The sequence below is a fragment of the Hirundo rustica genome, chromosome 2 (genome assembly GCF_015227805.2).
Source record: "Hirundo rustica isolate bHirRus1 chromosome 2, bHirRus1.pri.v3, whole genome shotgun sequence".
NCBI classification, from domain to species: Eukaryota; Metazoa; Chordata; class Aves; order Passeriformes; family Hirundinidae; genus Hirundo; species Hirundo rustica.
This window is the reverse complement of record NC_053451.1, coordinates 35314643-35334189: the sequence shown is the minus strand read 5'-3', so window position 1 is coordinate 35334189 and position 19547 is coordinate 35314643. Positions and strand designations below refer to the sequence as shown.

Below are 19547 nucleotides of genomic sequence, written 5' to 3'. Positions count from 1 at the left end.
CCTCCTATCTTCAGGTAGAAGGGGCTGTCCTACTCAGCCAGAGATTAATGTCCTATTTGTTGAGTTCTGATCATATGAACGTGAGTGAATAAAAACATTAAATGTCCTTGTGTATCAGGTGCTCAAAGAAATTGTGCTCTTTTTTGGGGGTGTTTTTCAAATCCGAAGAACCACAAACAAATGTGAGTCCAGTTTCCCCTCTCTGCAATAGCAATGCATTTCTCCCATGATGTATTTTCTGTTCTGATTCATTTCTCTGTGTTGCCTTGAGGAGCTTTGGTAACTATGGAGTGCTGCAGCACATCCTACGCTGAAGAACTTTTCTCTCTCTGATGGATATCTCAATGCTATTGAGAGGTTTTCAGGTTTGCCTGAGAACACTTATTTATTTGGATAAAAGGGGATCAGTGCTCCAGAGAAATATTTTGATTCATTAGAACTTAATTTTGTTTTAATATTCTCTGCATAGTTTGAATATTAACTCCATTTAATTTCAGGATAAACCTGTAGCAGTGCATATGCTTGCTGCTTTCCCTATTCCCATTACTGCCTTTCAGTCCCAATTGCATCCTCTGGGTGTGGTAAAGAAGGGAGTGCACACCCAAAACCAGATGGAGCCCACCATCAGAAAAGAGACTTTCTCATTGCTAACTCTTCACATTGACTCAGAAGGAAAAGCAATTAGCAAAAAGTTCAAATATGTGTATAGTTTATGTTGAATAAGAAAGGACACTGAAATATGTTTCTCCCACACATGAAGTTCCTAAGCACACTTTATTCTTCTAGGAAAAAAAAGATGGAAAAAAAAAAAAAAATCAAGGCCAGATGTCATTTGTGATACTTCTTGTAGTACAGTTGGGGATGCACAAAAACCATGCTGCTTGGGCTCTGCTACAGTGAGTTGAAGTATTCTCCAGCAGAGTTGCTGTTGTCCTACACTGTGAGCTGCTACCTGTTATACTTTCTCTATCCCCCCAAAAATGAGGAGCCCCCTGTTGCTAACAACTACTGAACATGCTGTCGTGAACAAGGAACAAATATCCATTGCACAATGCACCTGCAAAGTGGCATCAGTGTGGAAACACTGGAGCTGGTTTTGCCTCTAGAGCTTTGGCAACCCCATACAACAGTCTCTTTTGATCCTCCTAGGCTATCGTCGTGACGGATGGAGAGAGGATTCTTGGTTTAGGAGACCTAGGAAGTTACGGCATGGGTATCCCTGTTGGAAAGCTTGCTTTGTACACAGCCTGTGGTGGAGTTCACCCACAACATTGTCTCCCTGTCCTACTGGATGTTGGCACAGACAATGAGGTAAGACAATTTTTCATAAATTTGACATGGGTGAGAAAGAATCAAGATTAGGACTTAACTCAGGCCATTTCCCTAAATGTGGAGATAAAGCTGGAGACGTCCGAGATGAGATGATGGCTAGACCAGCATTGCAGGAAAGTGGGAAGGTTTAATTCCTGTCTGATGCATGAGAACATTTTGTTCTTATGGGGAACTGAAATAAACACTAAATAGACTCATGGTCCCCTGGTGAGAGGACTCAGAATGTTAGCAGTTGGAGCTGAAAGCTCAGCTCCACCTTTCGGCATGGCAAGGTGAGTTGACAGGCTTCATAGAGGAAGTCCCAGAATTATCCTTTCTCTGGTAACTATGAGGGAACAGGCAGATATTTGTGTCTGTGTAGAGATTACTGTATTCCAGAAATGGAGAATCCCTGGTGAGCGGTTTGGAATGATTAATGTCACTGTTTTGTTAGATTGCACATGTTACCGCACATGATAACCAAGCAAGAGGACTCCATCTGTTTGCAGATTTTTGCCTTATGACTCTGGCTCAGAAAGGCCAAAGTGAAACATTGCAGCAATGCCAGAATGGACATCTGTGAGGATGTCTTTTTAAAATTAATATCCTATAGCTATTTGTAATGGCCCGGGTTTGTCCATTTTTGTAAAATGTACTTGTGCTTCACATGACCCCACGTAAACCAAACACACATTTCTTGAGGGACACAAAAATCTGGGGTATAAGAGCTTTGAGTTTGTGGATGAAGATGAATTAATGATGACATTTTCAGACATGCTGATGCTCACTGGACAGCTAGATTTTCTGCACCTCTTTTAGTCCCTCCCCAAGTCTCTCACACTGGACCCTTGAAAAAAATGAAAGAATGCAAAATCAATGCCCATAGATAACATCTGAGAATCTCAGTTACCTCTTTGGTCCCAGGATTATGTTACCACTTTAGCATAGCGGCCTGTCGTGGACTTGTGGAATACAGAAAATGCTCATCTCAGCCTGATTCATGGTCTTTCCTGAAAAGGGAGGACTCTGAGTTTGGACCACTGAGGCTAAAGAAGGAATTAAGTCTCAATCTCTCACTTACTGCAGTCTCCAGTCAATAGAACGTTGTACTCAACTTTGGAACCTTCGTCTCCTCTTCCTCCATGCTGATCTGCATGCCATCAGTGCTTTGAGCCTCCCAGCTGGACCTTCTCCCAGAGGGACCTGGGTAAAAGTGCTTCCCTTCTCATGAAAAGCATCTGATCATGCATGTCCATCTTGTCTCTGTCTCAGCAGATGGGATGCTAAAATCCAAAGTGGCACCAATGATTTTTAGGCCTCTGCAAGGGCCATGAGAAAAAGGGACTTACAGAATCAGTCTTGGATCCTTTTTCTTCTGCCCAAAAGTAGATGTAATTTATGTGTTCAGAAACTTCTCTGTGAAGGCAATTTCCATATCTGGGGTTAAGATATAGAAGCCTCTGTTTTCCAGAAATATGAACAATGTATTTCCTTACCATATAAATAATTTTCTTATTTATTTAATGTCTTTCTCATAAACCCAGATTACCTGAACTCCTAGCACATCCTAGGAGCATCCTGCCCCACAAGCAAACTTGTTTATAAATAAGATACCTCTTACAGGCATTCATCCTGTTCATCTCTGCCCATTAATATCATTAATAATTAATATGAGCCAAGGGTGACTGTGGTGCTAACACACAAACCTCAGGTAGAACTCAGTAAATATAGCTGTCATGTTGTATTTTTAGCATCAGTTCCCAGCTTGTCTTTCTGACAGTCCATAATACTTTGTACATGCTTTCAGCAAATTGGGCTTTTTTCAGAGCTCGGCATTTCTCAGCTTGTCTGTGGCAGAATTCTGTACTCTGTGAACAGGGCCCAGAGCAGGCGGTGCTGTAGGAGCAATCAGTGACATTATGCAAATGGGTCTCCTTTATGTTTCGTGGCCCTGAAGAGCCCTAATGTATCCATCTCAGAGGAAAACTTCTTTCATCTTTCCTTCTAAGAGAAAGCAGCTGTGGCTGTAAAAACAGATCTGCTATTACCATACCTGCCAATATTTAGGGCTATATGGCTGCAGGACAATAAGTTTGTGGTGGCTCATCCTCCCCTCATGTGGATACTTTGGTTCCTGAAATTGGAAGGAAAGTAGAGTTCCTTTGCGGTGACTCTCAGAGATGTTAGCTGACCTGTCTCCTGACAGTGTTTGTCCTGTAATTTTTCCCAAAATATATGCTATTTCCATGCTGACCCAGTCCTTTTTAGGTGACTTATGGATGTTGACTTAACACCTGCTGGATTGCTTGGAGGAATGGCCTGATTTTGTGTTCCTATTGGGAACCAAAATATAAATTAATCTGTTGTATAAAAGTGCCTTGACTTTATACCTGCCAGATAACCAAGGTAGGTGCTAGGCAGGTGCAGATCTTGGGAACATTCTTCCATCTGATCTCTGATTGTGGTCAACTCTGTGCTGTCACCTAAAAGGCCTAAATGACGCATCATTTCAAGTTACATCAGGAGGTCTTCATTGCACAAGGCACTGTTTACGGTCAACAGCTATCCTGCCCTCAGTGCAAAATTGAGAACTGAATGCACAGTGAACACTCCCCACACAAGGTCATTTTATTCACTAGGTGTGAGGCACTTGGCAGAGAGCCTGCGGTAGAGCTGCTCTGGGGATGCAGAGCTCCATTTCCTATGGCAGTCACGAAGTGTTGCATCCCTCTGACTTTATTTATGCTAAAAGATATGCCATAGCTTCCTACGGAAACATTTCCTGCTTGGGAAGAGATGTGTGAGCTGCATAGTAAGTAAACTACGTCAGACAAAAAATTTTTGGTAGGCTGGGACATAAATCTCTGTCCATCCGCAGAAGATGTCAACAGAATTGCTTTGTGTCCTAGGCTCTCCTGAGTGATCCACTGTATATTGGACTGAAACACAAGAGGGTTCGTGGGAAACAGTACGACGAACTGATTGATGAGTTTATGCAGGCAGTTACCAACAAGTAAGTGGGGTTATATACATGGCTCCTCTGGGCTGCTTCCATTTAAGAACAAATGTTGCAACTCCTGAAATAAACAGTAGTATAATTGATCATCCAAGCAAAGGAAGGTCATTTCAATGCAAGTCTCCTGGGTGGTCTGCAAATGACTCTTTGTGCTTGAGCACTCTGTGTCAAAAATATTTGTCTCCAGAGAACTGAAATGGGACTGACTATTTATAAGCATTTCCTATCCACATACCCCAGAGGTGTCAAACATATGTCCTATGGGCTGTATCTGGCCTCTGTCATGTATTTATGAGCCTCATTCAGCATAGTCAGAACCTAAACTTTGGTTTGTTTACACTTTGTAAAGGAAGTTTTTAGCTCTTGCCATTGTGAAGGAAATCATCTAAATGGAAATGGCATGTTCCTTCACACAGTGTGGAGTCTGCAGACTGCCTCTCTATGGCTTTGTCAAAAATAGGAACTTTCCTGCTGGCATTTAAATCTGTGGAGTGAGAAGGCCATGATTAAAAGCACTGTCCTTTTCAGTGTGGGATAGACCAGCTGCGTCCCTCCATTCATACTCACTAACTGGGATGGAGGGTCTCTGATGTACCAGGGAGTTTAATATGGGAAAAGCAGAACTACCACCTCAGCCCTCTGCACCTCTCTCTGAAAAATAAAAGAAAATGTATTAAAATCTCTACAGAGATTTTAAACTATCCAGAGAGATTATCATAAGAAGGAAAGTGAGGACAATTGTTAAGGAAAAAAGACTCATATTTGGAAAACTACAAGCTCCTAAGCAGCTTTTTTTGCCTTTCCTAAAGCCACAGATGAAACTGATAAAGGAGCAGCAGAGAGCTGCAGTTTCTGCCTGATTGCCAAGCTGCTGCCTGTCTTTTCTTCCCGGTGAAGGAGCTATGTTTGATCCTCCCTCTGTGTCTCCAGCCAGCTGTGTGTGTGTGTTCCTGCACAAAGGGGAGGGAGTGGGTGGCACGTGTGTCATCAACTCGCAGTTCCCCCTGTCTCCCCGGAGGTAGGAGACACCATGACCAGTGTCTGACACAGCACCTACCCATCCACAGAGAAGGATGGGTCTACACGTGCTGTGACTGCCCAGGTGGCTATGAGTAGAGGAAATAGGGACAGAAATGCAGAGGACTATTCAGTCACAGCTGAACCTTCTTTATATTTGATAAAGAATCTTGACTGAAATGTCATTTTATTACATTGTAGTGTTATGTTAGATGCTTTGTGCATTATCTAGTAGGAAGAAATTCTTAGAGGCTAGAAAGCTGGTAAAACACAACCAGGAAATCACAAGAGACAAGTAGAAACTATTTAAGAGGCATCAGGGTTGATTTATGGAAGGTTTGTTTATTTTGATTGTAGTCACTAATTAATCCTTCAGGGAAACCCTATCCTGCTTTCTTCTGGCCAGAAGACCATGGGGGTATTGCAGTGTTGGTGTTGATGACAGAATGGGAACAACAGAATGAGAATGCAGATGATGGTCTCAGGCATCAGAAATTTGGCTCAGAGATTTACGCTTGTGGTATTAAATGCAAAGCTCATTGCACCCACTGAAGACAATTTGCCTTTTCTGTGCTTACTGTTGGAGAGGAAGGATTGGCAGTTATTTTCCTGTGTTTAGTTTACATGAGCTAATCTCCACATTGAAGGGAGAAGACCATGAAACAGTGAACTCTTATCTTGGGAGGCGGTGAAGTCATGTCTAAAGCTTGCATCCAAGTATTGGTAATCAAGTTCCAGGGGCCCCTGTCCCCAGTTTTCTACTTCCCTTAACCAGGATGACTTCCTTGAACACAGTAAGGCCCTTGAAAGTTCTCAGCAGAGTGGGGCTGAGAAATTCTGCTCTGCACTTGTCTGTTCACATCTGTAAAGTATTTGGAGATCCTAGAGCGAAAGGAGCCATTACCCCATATTATCATCCTGACCACCAGCCTACTTTAAAGCATTGTTGGGGTGTGATCCTTGTGCACTCTGGGCTGGTGAATAATCCTGCTATTAGCCTGGGTTTGGCAAACTCATATGAAACAGGTTCATTTGGTGTGAAATTTCCACTGGAATGATTGGATTCAACCCAGTAAGAGCTCTCGCTTCTGTTACAAAAGGAACGAGAAATTGTTCAGAAGGTCAAGAACATGCTGCTTTATTGTAGCCTGCTTCCACTTTTGAGGTAACCCATGAGTATGGGCTGCTGCAATCGCTCATGCAAGTCTGTAATGTCACATGCAAATTCAGTTACTTGGGGAGGAACCTTTTGGGTTTTTTGCCGCAAATCCCATGTAATTTGGGGGTTTCCTTTTCATCCCGATATTCATGCAGAAATTCTGTCTACTTCCTGGGTACTTTAACTTGTCCTGGAAACCATTTGTCAGTTCCTCTGCAGGAGAACCTCCCACCCTGTCAAAGCACTGCTGGCTCAAGGGACATTTGTCACCGAAGTGGAATGTGTTTGAGCCCACAAAAAAGACAGGACAGTGAAGATTTAATCTTCTAATGGAATAATAATATCAAACAGATGTCAAATTTGTGTTGCTGGAGACCCATAGAGCCAGTAGAAAGGACTTCTGGTCTCATAATAGCCACCTAGTAGTGAAAGGAGGCATGTGCCAGAGGCTTCAGAGTTAGCAGTTCAAATATTTTGAAATAAAGTGTAGGCACTCAAGGCAATTTTAGAAAGAAAAGCTCTTTCTGGAACAGCTGGATAAATTTCTGTTTTCCTGCTGCCTAAACCACCATTCATTACTCTTTCACCTAAAACATGTGAAATTACTAAGCTCTTTGACAACAGCTCTAAGCTATGCCTTTTTCTCCTCTTGGGAAGTAACTACATGCAAAATTTGGCCCATTGAGCCTACCTGTGCCTGAATGAAGCAGGTGGACAAATTGCTGTTTTCTCACAGTGAGCAGCAATATGCTTCACATGGGAAAATGCACTGCTTCAGTTTTCCATCTGCTCAGTTACTGTGGCAAAGAACAAGTCAGTCTTGCTCTTATGCTGGTACATTTCTTTAGGCTGAAGTAAGTATTCACCTGAAGTGTCCAAGGATTATAATCAGAATAAAACCCAGAATTTCTGGGGCTTGAATATCTGATCAAATTAATCCTCATGTAGCTTTCATCATGCTCCAAGGGGCCAGACCTGCCCCAGAACTCCAGCCTCCATTTTGAGCTCTAGCCTCAGTTGCTGGCTGGCAGATGTGGAACATGCAGCCTGAGACTCTACGAGGTGCAGTTCCCCACGCCAGCAAACCGTGTCACAGAAGCCTCATTAACCTGTCATAACTTCACTCCCCTTTCCTTTCCCATGAGAGCTTAGTAACAGAGTGACTGGGGGAACAAGCTTTCTATCAGGCTGTGCCATAAGGCAGAGCACAGAAGGCATCAGGAGATCAAATGTTCAGTTTCTTAGATGGGAAAAGAAAGATACCTCTGCTGAGTTTCTTTTTCCTTGTGCATGTTTCATACCCTTGATTTCTCTTTGCCTAATCCCTTCCCAGTACTTCTAGCCACAAACATACCAAGTCAGGTCTCATGTGCTCTTCAACGATCATATCCTTTTTGAAAAGAAGCCACCTCTGTTTCTCCAGGGTCATGGATCACAAATTCAACGGCACTTTTCAGAAATGAAATCTCCAGTGCGCCCTCATGTTATTTCTTTGCATGCTCTGGTTAACTTGGCTAATTGATCCTGAAAGATTAGACTTTATTTTCTAGGCACCAGTTTCTAGGCATTGATGGGCTTCCAAAAAAACCCTCACATATACTGCTAACACTCAAAGTCACTCCCTAGCATCTGTGTGTCTATCAGGAAGCCTGCACACCACCACTAGTGCCCTGGCAGGGCTGGTCGTGTAGACCAGATCCAGCTCTCATGGAATACAAGGTGCATATTCCCCTTGCCCATCTACCCCAGTTACCATGGCCAGAGGGACTCTGACACCATGCATGGGGAGAAGTGATGGTGATGGGAAGAGCCACCCCGGCTGTCCATTGTCCTGGCTTGATGTAAGATCCTCTGCCAGCATCTGTAATCTGCTTTAAGACGCTGGATGATATTTTAAGTCAAGGAGCAATATTTAGGTTTCATTAGCTTGATTTTCTGCTACTGAGGAATGACTGAGCTCCAGATGTGCTGCTAGGAATCACTGTGGCTTTTATTACCATGAGTTAAAATCCTTTGGGGTAATGCAGTTGCAGATGTCACAAAGCCCTGTACTCTAGGCTTTTGTCTGGGCTTTTCCACCTACACCAGATGTACCACAGCAGTTTCAGTAAGATGCAGCTGAAGAAGCTCTATTTGTGCAGAGGGTTCAGGGTGAGGCTCTGTTCCTTGTTGTGTGCCAGAGGGCAGCTCAAGGCTACGTCTGATGGTCAGCCCTAATACGGTTGCATCTCCTGCTTTTGCCCTGCTCCTGAGAAGCCTTGCAGCTCCAGCTGCAGTCCTTCCTCATGCCAGCTGCAAGCAGGATGATGTCATTTTGCATAAAAGCCCTAGGATCGTCATAGCAGCCATTAGTGCTGGTCTTAGTGCTTGAAAGTCATGAGATAGGATGAGCAAAACAGTTATTCAGAGGTTTTTCTTCAAAAGGAATATAATGAAAGTTGACTAGGAACTTACAAGATTTTTTTTTTCCCAAGAACTTTGTAATCAGTCTTAATTTCATTTTGCCCCCTACCCTGTTTCTAACACTAGCTCATAGCAGATGCCCTGGCATGACTAGGAACAGCAATCCTTAGCACATCGCCCTGTTTCCAAAAATGTACAATTCTGGGATTTCCTGATATTTTTGTGCTTCAAGGAGTGCTTTTATTGGTGCAGCACTCACTGAATCCACAGGAGGCTCTGTGCCTCAGAGCATGTTGGCTATGTTTATGTTGGCAGAAATCCAGCAAGACTCCTGCCCAATATTAGAAATTGTCTGTAGCCTAAGGTGATCCGTGATGCAGCTCCCTAGCATGGGATTTCTAAACCCAGGACCCAGAGTTCTTAAATTTATATTGGCTCCAAAGTCTCCCTGGATCCTTCCCTTCTCCAGGCTGAACAACACCAGCTCTCTCAGCCTGTCTTCAACAGAAGAGATGCTCAAGCCCTTTGATCATCTTCATAGCCTCCTCTGGACCCACTCAGACAGGTCCACATTCTTCTTCTGTTGGAGGCCCCAGAGCTGGACCCAGGTGGGGTCTCAGGAGGGACATAATCCCCTTCCTTGCCCTGCTGCCCACATTCCTTTGGATGCAGCCCAGGACACAGTTGGCTTTCTGGGAGTGGGAGCACACACTGTTGGCTCATATTCAGTTCTCCATCCAGCAACATCCCCAAGTCCTTCTCCACAAGGCTGATCTCAGCTGGCCTCTGGAAGAGGTGCCTGACCAAAGTGACTCCTAGCCTGTGGCCAGGAATTTTATGGCAGAATCCTGCTGGTCTGATAAGAAGCCTGACAAGTATCACGGTAACAATTTAACAGTGAGATTGGCCTCAGGACACCAGACAGACTCAGGTTCTAGTCTTGTTTTACTTGCTTGAGTGGGCTTTGGTTTTCTAATCTTAAATGCTGAGCACTTGCCAAGCATGATATTTTTTCTGATTACAGGTTTCTTTACAGATAATTTACCTTCTCTTGGAAATCAGAACCTTGTTTGCTGGTGTTTCAAGCAGCAATAAGATGACAAGGGCAAGGAAAATTTGTTTCTTCTCTGCCTGGTTTTATCTAAGATTATGGAAAGGAGTTGCAGCTCCTCAAAGTAGATTCCTTGCATCATGAATGGCTGAAAGCAGTGCTATAGAATTTTAAATTCAGACAAGGACTGGAACTTTTTTGTGATTCTTTCCATAAAGGAACAGGATCTTCTTGCAAACACATTTTTTTTGCATGCATGTAAGAATGTATTATGCTCCCTCCTTATTGTCAAAAAAAAAAGCCTTTTTGATACTGGTCAGCAAAGGCACTGGACAGGTCCTCAGGCCACCAGTGAAGTTCTGACTTGGGCAGTTTTGGCAGATGATTCTCAAATGGTAACTGGTGCCTCATGAATTTTTTCCTCTCTGACCTCATGGCTTATAATGAGTCTGGATGAACTCAAAGAGGTACATACAAATGAAGATGAAAGAAAAAAAATTGCATAATGAGATTGTTTAGGCAACTGAGACATCTCTTGAATAAAGAATCTAAAAGCAGTGTAGTCATTGCTCCTTTTCTGCGATTTACACTTTTTTGTTCAACACTTTTGTTGCACCACTTGTTCCAGGTGGTCATCCAAGGGAGATCTGTATCATTCTCTGCAGGGGATACAGACTTCGCTAAGAACATCTTTTCTCTTGGCATGGCCCAGGGGTTCTGTGGATAGGTGGATACTAACAACAATACAAAGCATGAATCCTATGTTTGTGTGTTTTCCAGGAAATGGGATCATTTCTTAATAAAGATTTTCAGGTGATAATTTTCACAATAGGCTTATAATATTATATGTGTTTAGCCCCTAGAGTCATCCTTCATTAGGGTGACAGTTTGTGCTATTATTTTAATCAATAATATATTGTTTCATTGAAAGTACTGTTTGTACGAGATATGCCAGGCAAAATCTTGTACGAGAGAGAGATTGGACTAAAATTACTGTATGGGACCATTCCATAAAGCATTTCCCAGTGAGGTTATTTTCACAGGAAGATTTTTGCAAGGTGTGAAAGCCAGAATTTGGGTCATAATTATTTATGGCACAAAACCATTAAATAAGCAAGTCATGAGACAGCAGTATAATCTTTGCCTGAACCGGGGTGAATTTTTTTGGATGAGGAAGAACTGACAAAGTGTATCTTTTTGTTTCCAGTACTATAAAATGGGTAAATTAATTCCAGAGGTGGCAGAGAACAGGATCCCCCAGATGGTGGTCTGGCAGCCAACAGGAGACATGGCGACAGCATTAAATACTGACTCTTGTAGTGTAACCAGTTACAAGTTTCAGCATGTCTGAATTATTTCAAAAACACCTCTGTCCAAGCATCCTTCTTGACAGCCTACAAATGTAAGAATGACTCATGCTGAGGGGAAAGCTCCAGTTCCACAAGGAGACACAGAACTGCAGAGATCCCACAAAATGCAAACTGCAGTGTGCCCAAAAGGAATGGCAACACTTTGAACCCAAAACCATTCTAAAAATACAACCTTCCCCTTTTTGAAAGGGAGATGATGAACTGAGAAATGGGAGAAACCACACTGGACCATGGCACTTGCTCAGTTTCAATGTACCTTGTCAGTCTGAAATCCTGATAGTCTACATTTGAGCTTTCCTTGTAGATAAAGGCAGTGAGATCCTGTCTGTTTAACTATTCGTGTCCCAGATGCCAAGAAGATCACAGAATGCTCTAGAGAAGATGAATCATTGGCAGTCAGGATGAGATTGTTGGAGAGAGCCAATCTTAGCTGGCTGTGCCTTTCCTGGACTGGAAAACATTCAGTCCTGATGTGACCTGCTGATCTGCTTCCAAATCTCCTTCAGGCTCTCGGCTGAAAGTTAGGAGATGAGTCACATGGATCAGTGGAAGAATCTATGAGAACTGACAACCAGCCAAGCAGACTGACCTCAAGAGTCTCTCCCTATCACAGGAGTTTGGAAGATCTCTCTGCAGGGCCAGCATCAATTCTTGCTGCAGATTTAATAATATTTACATGTCTTGGAAGGGATCTTAGAAATCCTTGTACAAATACCCACATTACAAACACTTTTTCTATTAAAAGACATCCTGGACCTATAGACAGCAAGTATATGAGTACTTCTGGGACTACATTCATATCAGATGTCACATCAACAAAAGGATACCTCATTAAAAATTATTCCTCCAAAGGAATTCATTAATTTTGGCTTCTTAGTGGGAAAGCCAATGTTTCCAATTAAACACAATTTTACAAAATCAGTTTTCATTTAAAAACATTATGATAGGGGAAGACTGGCCATTATAATTCACTTCATCAAGTATTTCTGTGTTTGCTGGCAGGGAACCACTTGAACACCATACACAAGGGATGGAGCAGGACAGTTTCTGCAGGCATCAACAAAGAAATTGCAAACATTGAAGGGCAGCATAGTATTGCAGTAAAAGGGTGATAGGCCAGTGACCTAAGGTGCGTGACATACATTTAAGATGTTCCCAACCAGATATTCCCAACTGTGATAATTAGGTATTAGATAACCTCTCCTAATTTAGGTGTCTAAAGTTAGATAATCTAAATTTAGATCGGTCATCTTAGTCTGCCGTCACAGATACTCTGAGGAAAGAGGCATCTCCAGAGATGTTATCTGATTCCATTTTTCATTTAGACTAGTTGAAAGATGTTGCTGCTGGACGTGGCCTTTCTCTCCATGGTCTGAGAGGGCAGTCAGAGTTGTCCAGCTGTGCATTACACAACCAGCTTTTAGATATGTAAAGGTAGTGGAAGAAATCCCATTCTGCACTGCATTTTATGGGCTGGATTCCAGTACGTGTAGCTGTTCTTGGGACACCCTTTCCCTTTGCAATACCTCCACCTTCTTACCTCAGCTGGACTTTGCACTGTTAAAGGACTTTTGTGCTCCAGTCCCAAGTTGGCTACATTTTACTTTTGGGTGCTACCCAAACATTCTTTGGAGAGCGCTCTGGATTCCTTTGGGATGAAAGGAATTACACAAATATTGAGATGCTGTGCAGTGGGGGAGGGACAGTAGAACTGACTCATGGTGTTGATAATCACAAAGATCTTACTGCACATGGCCCCAGCAGCTGGTTTGTTCAAACTCCTTGCTAAGTTTATCCTTAGCTTGCTCTGGTCACCCTCAGATGGAGCACTGCACACAGCCACCAAAGTAGCACTAGAAAAGGGCAGCAAGATTAACTGGTGGATTTCCAAGACATCTTTTCATTTGTGGGGACAAAATTTGGCCCACAATCCTGGCAAATGCCACAGGTGATCCATGCAGCAGTGGAATGCTTTCATTGCTAACACCTGACATGACACTGATGAGAGAACTAAAACATAGAGGGAAAAGATCGAGTAAGATCGATTTTCAGTAAGTCAGCTGCCTAGCTGTGTTTAATTTCCGTGACTTTGGGTAGCACAAGTTCTTTAAATTTCTCTCAAAGCTTCAGTAAGGTGAGTAGCCCCTGAGGACTAAGATCATGATCTGAGATTCCCATCTTTAACTGTGAATCCGAAATACTTGATACTTTCATTTCAAGCATCCAGTCATCGGGTCTTACCATGACCAATTTGTGGTCTTTATGAATGAAAACAACAGTTTTCATGTTATACAAAGGGTCACATAAGCTCAGAAATGGAGGTCATACTGTAAAAAGCTCAGTACATGTACTGCAGTGGAAAAGAAAATAATCTTCAAAAAATACCTCAGTGAGAAGAGTCTGCACTGCAGTGCTGTCCTGTCATACTGAGGGGCAGAAGGAGAAATTAAGTGTTTATGGGCTACCATACTTCTTTTGTGCTCTGTTTAATAAAAAGGGATCAAAGATGCAAATAGAAGTAACTTGTGCACTGTCCCATGCTGCAGACCACAAATGTGACGTGAGGAAGGCATTCACAGAGCTAGTCACATGTACATTAATGCTGGCTGAGATCATTGATTTTGTTAAGCAAGTCAAATGTTACTTCCTCAGTGATAGCAATAAATAAGACTGGTGTTAGAGAAATAGTTTCTATAGCAACTGAAGTTGCATAAAGATTTGCTAATTATTTGCTGCGAGATACTAGCAGATGTTCTGGATGCTGTGTCATCTCCCTCTTAGCCATGTTTTCCTTACACATCCAAATGATGAATAAGAGGAACATCCATTAGTAAGCCGATCTTCAACCAGACCAGGTTGCTCAGAGCCCTGTCTACCCTTACCCTGAATGTTACCAGGGATGGGGTAATATTCTCTACCTCTCTGGGGAACCTGTCAGTCTTCAACCACCCTCACTGTAAAAAATATTTTCCTTATATCTAGTTTGAATTGACACTCTTTTAGTTTGAAACCATTACCCTTTGTCCTGTTTCTACAGGCCCTACTACAAACTCTGTCCCCATTGTGGTCCTTTTCTAAAGGCAAACATAGAGAATGGGAAGCAAGTGTGAGAGCCAACCCTTGTCCCTTTTTGAGACCAGGGGGTTTATCAAGCGAGACATTCCCATGATGGAAAAATAAGGGAGCACAATGCATGTGCTTGTCATTGTCTCCTTACTGACAGATATACTTGCAGTGGAAAATAATAATAATAAAAAATTCAAGGCCCTTCTAGGAGAGCCTGACTGCCCACACTGTGAGTGCCATGAAAAGACCTTTTCATTTCAGAAGCCACAGTTCTCAAATAGGGCATGTTTTATCCAGTATCAGTTTCTATGGGTGTTCTACCTCAGATTTCAGTGGCAAAGGAGGACAGTCTGAATAGAAGATATGTCAGGTGATGCTACCTGACAAAGTGCAGCTATTTAGAGCCCCTTTGCCTGCCTGCAGCCCAGAGGTTGCTAATAGTTGCATTACTCATTCCCTGAGTTTCTCTCACTGCCCTGTCACATTTATGTGTGAGAAATGAGTGCTTATGGCCCTTTTAGATTTTATTTGCAAAGCTTTAATGCAGCCTAGAGTCATACAAACTGCTGAATGTGTATATGTATGGACCAGTCTGAATATTACCCAATTTATAAACTGCACACTTCTTGAAATTGCTGGAAATTACTGGAAAATTATGGAAAGTTTACAATTATTTCCTGCCTTTTCACTCTACAGGTCACTAGCTGTCATTGCATGCCTGTTTCCTGCTAAACAACTCAGTGAAGAAAAACATTTCCAAGGCATAGAAGTGTGACTGTGAAATCACACCATGAGCCATTCAGTCCCACCGTGAAACAGTCACTCCGTGGGATCCTACAAGCAGATTTTTTTTCTCATCTCTTGGCCACTTACAATTGAAGTGGGCCCCTGGTGGTGGCCCTTTAACTGGTGACCCCTTTGCAGTCAGATTTGCTGTAATGCAGCATGGCAGCTGCAATACAAAGATTGTCTCCTTTGCTTGGAGGAGCTCTTCTGCAAATACACCTCTGAAAATTCTTCATACCAAAAGTCCAAAGATGCACGTACATATAGGTACATAAATACACATGCTAAGAAGCCCCTTGAATTATGAATACAATTTAACCCTGGTGACTTCACATTTCTCAGTGTATGGACCTTGGGATGGGTGTGATCCTGTTTGCTGTTACTGTGCTGCATTTCTCTCATGATACTTTTATTTCTGCTCTAGAGTCTTTAGCTACAGTGTCTTGGTAGAAGGTGTATATCTTGTCCTGTGTTGTATAAATACATTTCTCCATTTTAAATTGCCCTTTAACTTGCAGGTATGGCATGAATTGTCTAATCCAGTTTGAAGATTTTGCCAATGCTAACGCTTTTCGTCTCCTCAATAAATACCGCAACAGATACTGTACATTCAATGATGATATTCAGGGTAAGTACTGTTAGGAAAATCAAATTTAACCTTCACCTTGTCCTGAGAACCGGTGGTTAATGTCACAAGATGGTTTATTACACAGTAGTCTGACAAATTTTAGAGTTTACACAGTAGCATTTAAAAATATAAACAAAAGCTCAGCCATCTGAGTTGAAAAGTGAGTCTCCATTGTTTTTAGGAATTTAGCAGTTCATTGCAGAAACATTCAAGGGAGAAAATGGATCATATGCTTTAGATTATGCAGGTAACTTGGAGAGTTCCATTAATTTTCTGTAATTTAGCTAAAACAATGATGACGTTTTAACAGCTATGCAAGGCTTTCCGTTTCCATGAGCCAGGTGGTCATTAGCTGATGCTGGCATTTTCCCCTCTATTGTTATACTCTTTACTACATGCACAAAAATAAAGGTAAAGCTTCTTTCCTCTCTGTGGATGCTAACTCTGCAGTAATCTGAGAACAGATTACTCCCCTAGCATGGTTAACATAACTCTTCCAGCGTCAAAGAGAAGTGACAGCAGCAAAGCTGGGGCTATAACAAGCAAGTCTGCAGGCCCTGAGAGGCTCAGCAGTCAGCAGGATTGCTCACTGCCCAGAGGGGTGCAGTCTGCATCCTGGTGTGATGCTGACTTTGCTTTAAACCTTTGGAAGGTTTGTTCATTTGACAGGGACAGGATCTACCCAAGTGTCTACAAACAGCCAGTTCTCCTCTGAGTCCCTTCATCTTTTCTTTTGTCTAGTGCTGCTTGAAACATGCAGAAATTTCCAATGTTTGATTTAATTATTTGCACTCAGTTGGGCTCACCCTCACTTGTACTTGAAAGAGACTGAAAGAAACATCAGTGTTATTTTTCACACAATGCTGGTTCTTTTGTGAGCAGATTTTCCAGTGCTGTTTCTGCGTCTGCTGCTTATCTAACAGTATTTGGCAATGTGCATAGCAGCTTCTCTCTATCTGACACAAGGAGCAAGATCCTGGTTTGGGGAAATATGGTTGGTGTAGTGGGATGCATGGACCTGCACAAAGACATTTTCATGAAAAGGGTTTAGAAGCAGAGAAGCTAAAGGCATTTCAAGGAAGGGCAGATGGATACTCCTGTACAAAAAGACTCAATAGGTGTTCTTGCCACCCCCAAAAACTTCCAGTGGAAAGAAAAGCACAGAAAAAGAAAACCCAGGAGATACATTTTTGAATTGAAGCATTGAATGGGGGAACCAAGAACTTAGACTTTTCTGAAGATGGGCAGATGAAGGCCATAATAAGAAACCAATATTGTAAAGATTTCTTTTGAATTAGTTGCTCCCTCTGAAACTGGAAGGGGACTCAGCAGTCAAAAGGAGGCCAGGTGATGTGGCAAATCACACATCAGGGGCCTGGATGTAGGTTTTATTGGCAGAACTGGAGTGAATGGCAAAGGTTTCTTGGTGAATTGGAAAGGTTTATTTGATAATAGAGAGAAGAAAAAGAGAATATTAAAGCTAAACTGCAGATTCTGAGTGGGAAGCAGGAGACTATTTTTTATAATTTTCTTTTGGCCATAGGTCATAGCAGAATGCCTCAAACAGTTCCTGGTAATGACTGCCCCAGAGCAGCAAACCATATCCAGAAGGATGCTGTAAAACGGTATTGTCATAAAATGGACCTTATCTGATTCTCCCCAGTTAGATGCATGTCACAGTACATGAGAGATGTCAAGTGCCCCAAAAATTCTTTCAAGTCCTGCCTTTTGAAAGAGTAGGATTTTACCTCTTTGTAGTAAAACATGGTTATGATCTCAAATAAAGCATTTTGCTGGCACTGGTTTCTCAGTAGTAGATAAGTAAAGAAATCCTACTGAGCTTTTGCACAGCAAGCAATGAGTTGAAGGAAGCAAGCACCTGTTTGGGCTTTTTTATGGAGCTGTCAGAAAGAAAAGGGAAATCCAAGCTTGGGTTGTAGTCAGAAATTAGTTTTGAGGACTTTTGGAATGCTGAAGTAACGCAGATCTACTCAGTTAACTCTGTCTCAGAGTCATATTAGAGATGAAAGAGTTGAATCTGGGATGAGTAGTCTGATTTACCCACCCTAATATATCCTGCTGTATCCTCAGATTATATGGGAAAGACAGAAAGTGGCATTTTCTCACTTACACCCTCCTGTTCTTTGGGTTTACCTAAGACTCTCTCTTTTCTAGCATGCTGATGTTTCATGACTCACCTACTTAAAGAAGTATTAGAGTTCAACGTAAGTGGTGTTTAAATGATTAATGAGAATTATACAAAGCCTTGTTTAAGCAGGCCTGATTAATTTTACTCAAGCGAGACAGGAACAGACCTTCTGAAGCCTGAATTATTCCGGCTTCTGAGCTGGCAATGTTTTAACTATGTTGAATTAAAGACACATCTTAGGTGCAAGCAGTGCAAGTTATATCAGGCCTGAACTATACTAATTTAAACTCATTGACCATTGGTTAGTGGGACTCTGGATGCAGTGGCCCTACACGTACACACCCAGATGAGATGAGGGGAAAAAGGAGCCAGAGCCTGCTGATGCTGACTGGGATGCCTGCCACAGGCACCACCAGCTGGGACAAGGTGATTGCTTATTCTGAAAGCCATCAGCCTGGGAGCTCTCAGGAGCTGGCTCACAGTGCCCATTGCTTATTCTGAAAGCCACCAGCCTGGGATCTAGGCAGGAGCTGGCTCACAGTGCCTGCGTGTGGGAGCTCCCATTGAGGGAGTGCTTCTCCTTCCTCTAAGGGGGTGATGACATCAGTCCTTTCCCAGCTCTGTCTGAGTTCATGCAAGGGGCAACAGCTTCAATTACAGCTCTGAGGGAGAAAATTGATTGTCACTTCTTCCTTTTTCCCAGTAAAGTACCAGGGCAGGCTCTGAAGCACATAAGATTAGAGGTACACGAGAATGCGTTAGTTCCTGCTCTTTCTCTTCCTCCTCTAACTTTGCTCCACTTAATTGTCCACAGTGATAAACAGAAAGCAGACAATTTGAAAGTCTTGCAAAGTTGTGAAGTCTGGTGAATTGTTGAAGCAGGCATCTCTGGATTCCTGCTTCATATGAGAAATGACATAAAACCATTGAAGACATTAGTTTGGAAGGCACCTCTGGACATCAGCTCGCCCTCACTCAAATAAAGGGTTATTTCAAACTTAGATCAAGTTTTATATTAGTTCAGGTTCCTTAGAGCCTTGTTCAGCCAAATACTTTGGAGTATATACAAGGATGGGTATCCACAATCTTTGTGCTACCTGTTCCAAAGTTTTCTCATTTTCCTTGCGCATTTTTCCCCTAATTGGAATTTTGCTAATTGTTCATTGCCCCTCATCTTTTTTTTTTTTTTTTTTTTTTTTTTTTTTTTTTTTTTTTTTTCTTTCTTTCTTTTTTTTTTCTTTTTGTACACCTCTGAGAAGAATCTGGCCTCTTTACAAACACTCCAACCAGTACTTGTAAACAGAAATCAGATGCCCTCTTTGTCTTCTTCGGCCCATTCAAACCCAAGCTCCTCAGTTCTTTTTGTATGCCCTGGTCATATTTGTGTCCCTCCTCTGGACTTGCTCCAGTTTGTCATTGTGCTGAAAGCCCCAAATGGGACATGCTTGTCTAGGGATGATCTCAAAAGTGCTGAAATAGAAAAAATTATCACTTTTTCTGACCTACTGTTGACACAGTCTATCTAGTAGACTGTTGGCCTTCTGTGCCACAAGGGCTTATTGCTGGCTCATCTTTCACTTGCTGTTGACCA

The 19547-nt window shown here is 42.3% G+C and overlaps 1 protein-coding gene across 1 annotated transcript in view; it reads left to right on the top strand.

The window, feature by feature from the left end:
* ME3 (malic enzyme 3) overlaps positions 1 to 19547 on the top strand; it is a 117276-nt gene that overhangs the window by 84668 nt on the left and 13061 nt on the right. The window contains exons 5-7 of the mRNA XM_040055729.1: positions 1150 to 1311; positions 4221 to 4324; positions 15698 to 15807. Coding sequence (XP_039911663.1) covers positions 1150 to 1311; positions 4221 to 4324; positions 15698 to 15807 — 376 coding nt within the window. The remainder of the gene's footprint in view (positions 1 to 1149; positions 1312 to 4220; positions 4325 to 15697; positions 15808 to 19547) is intronic.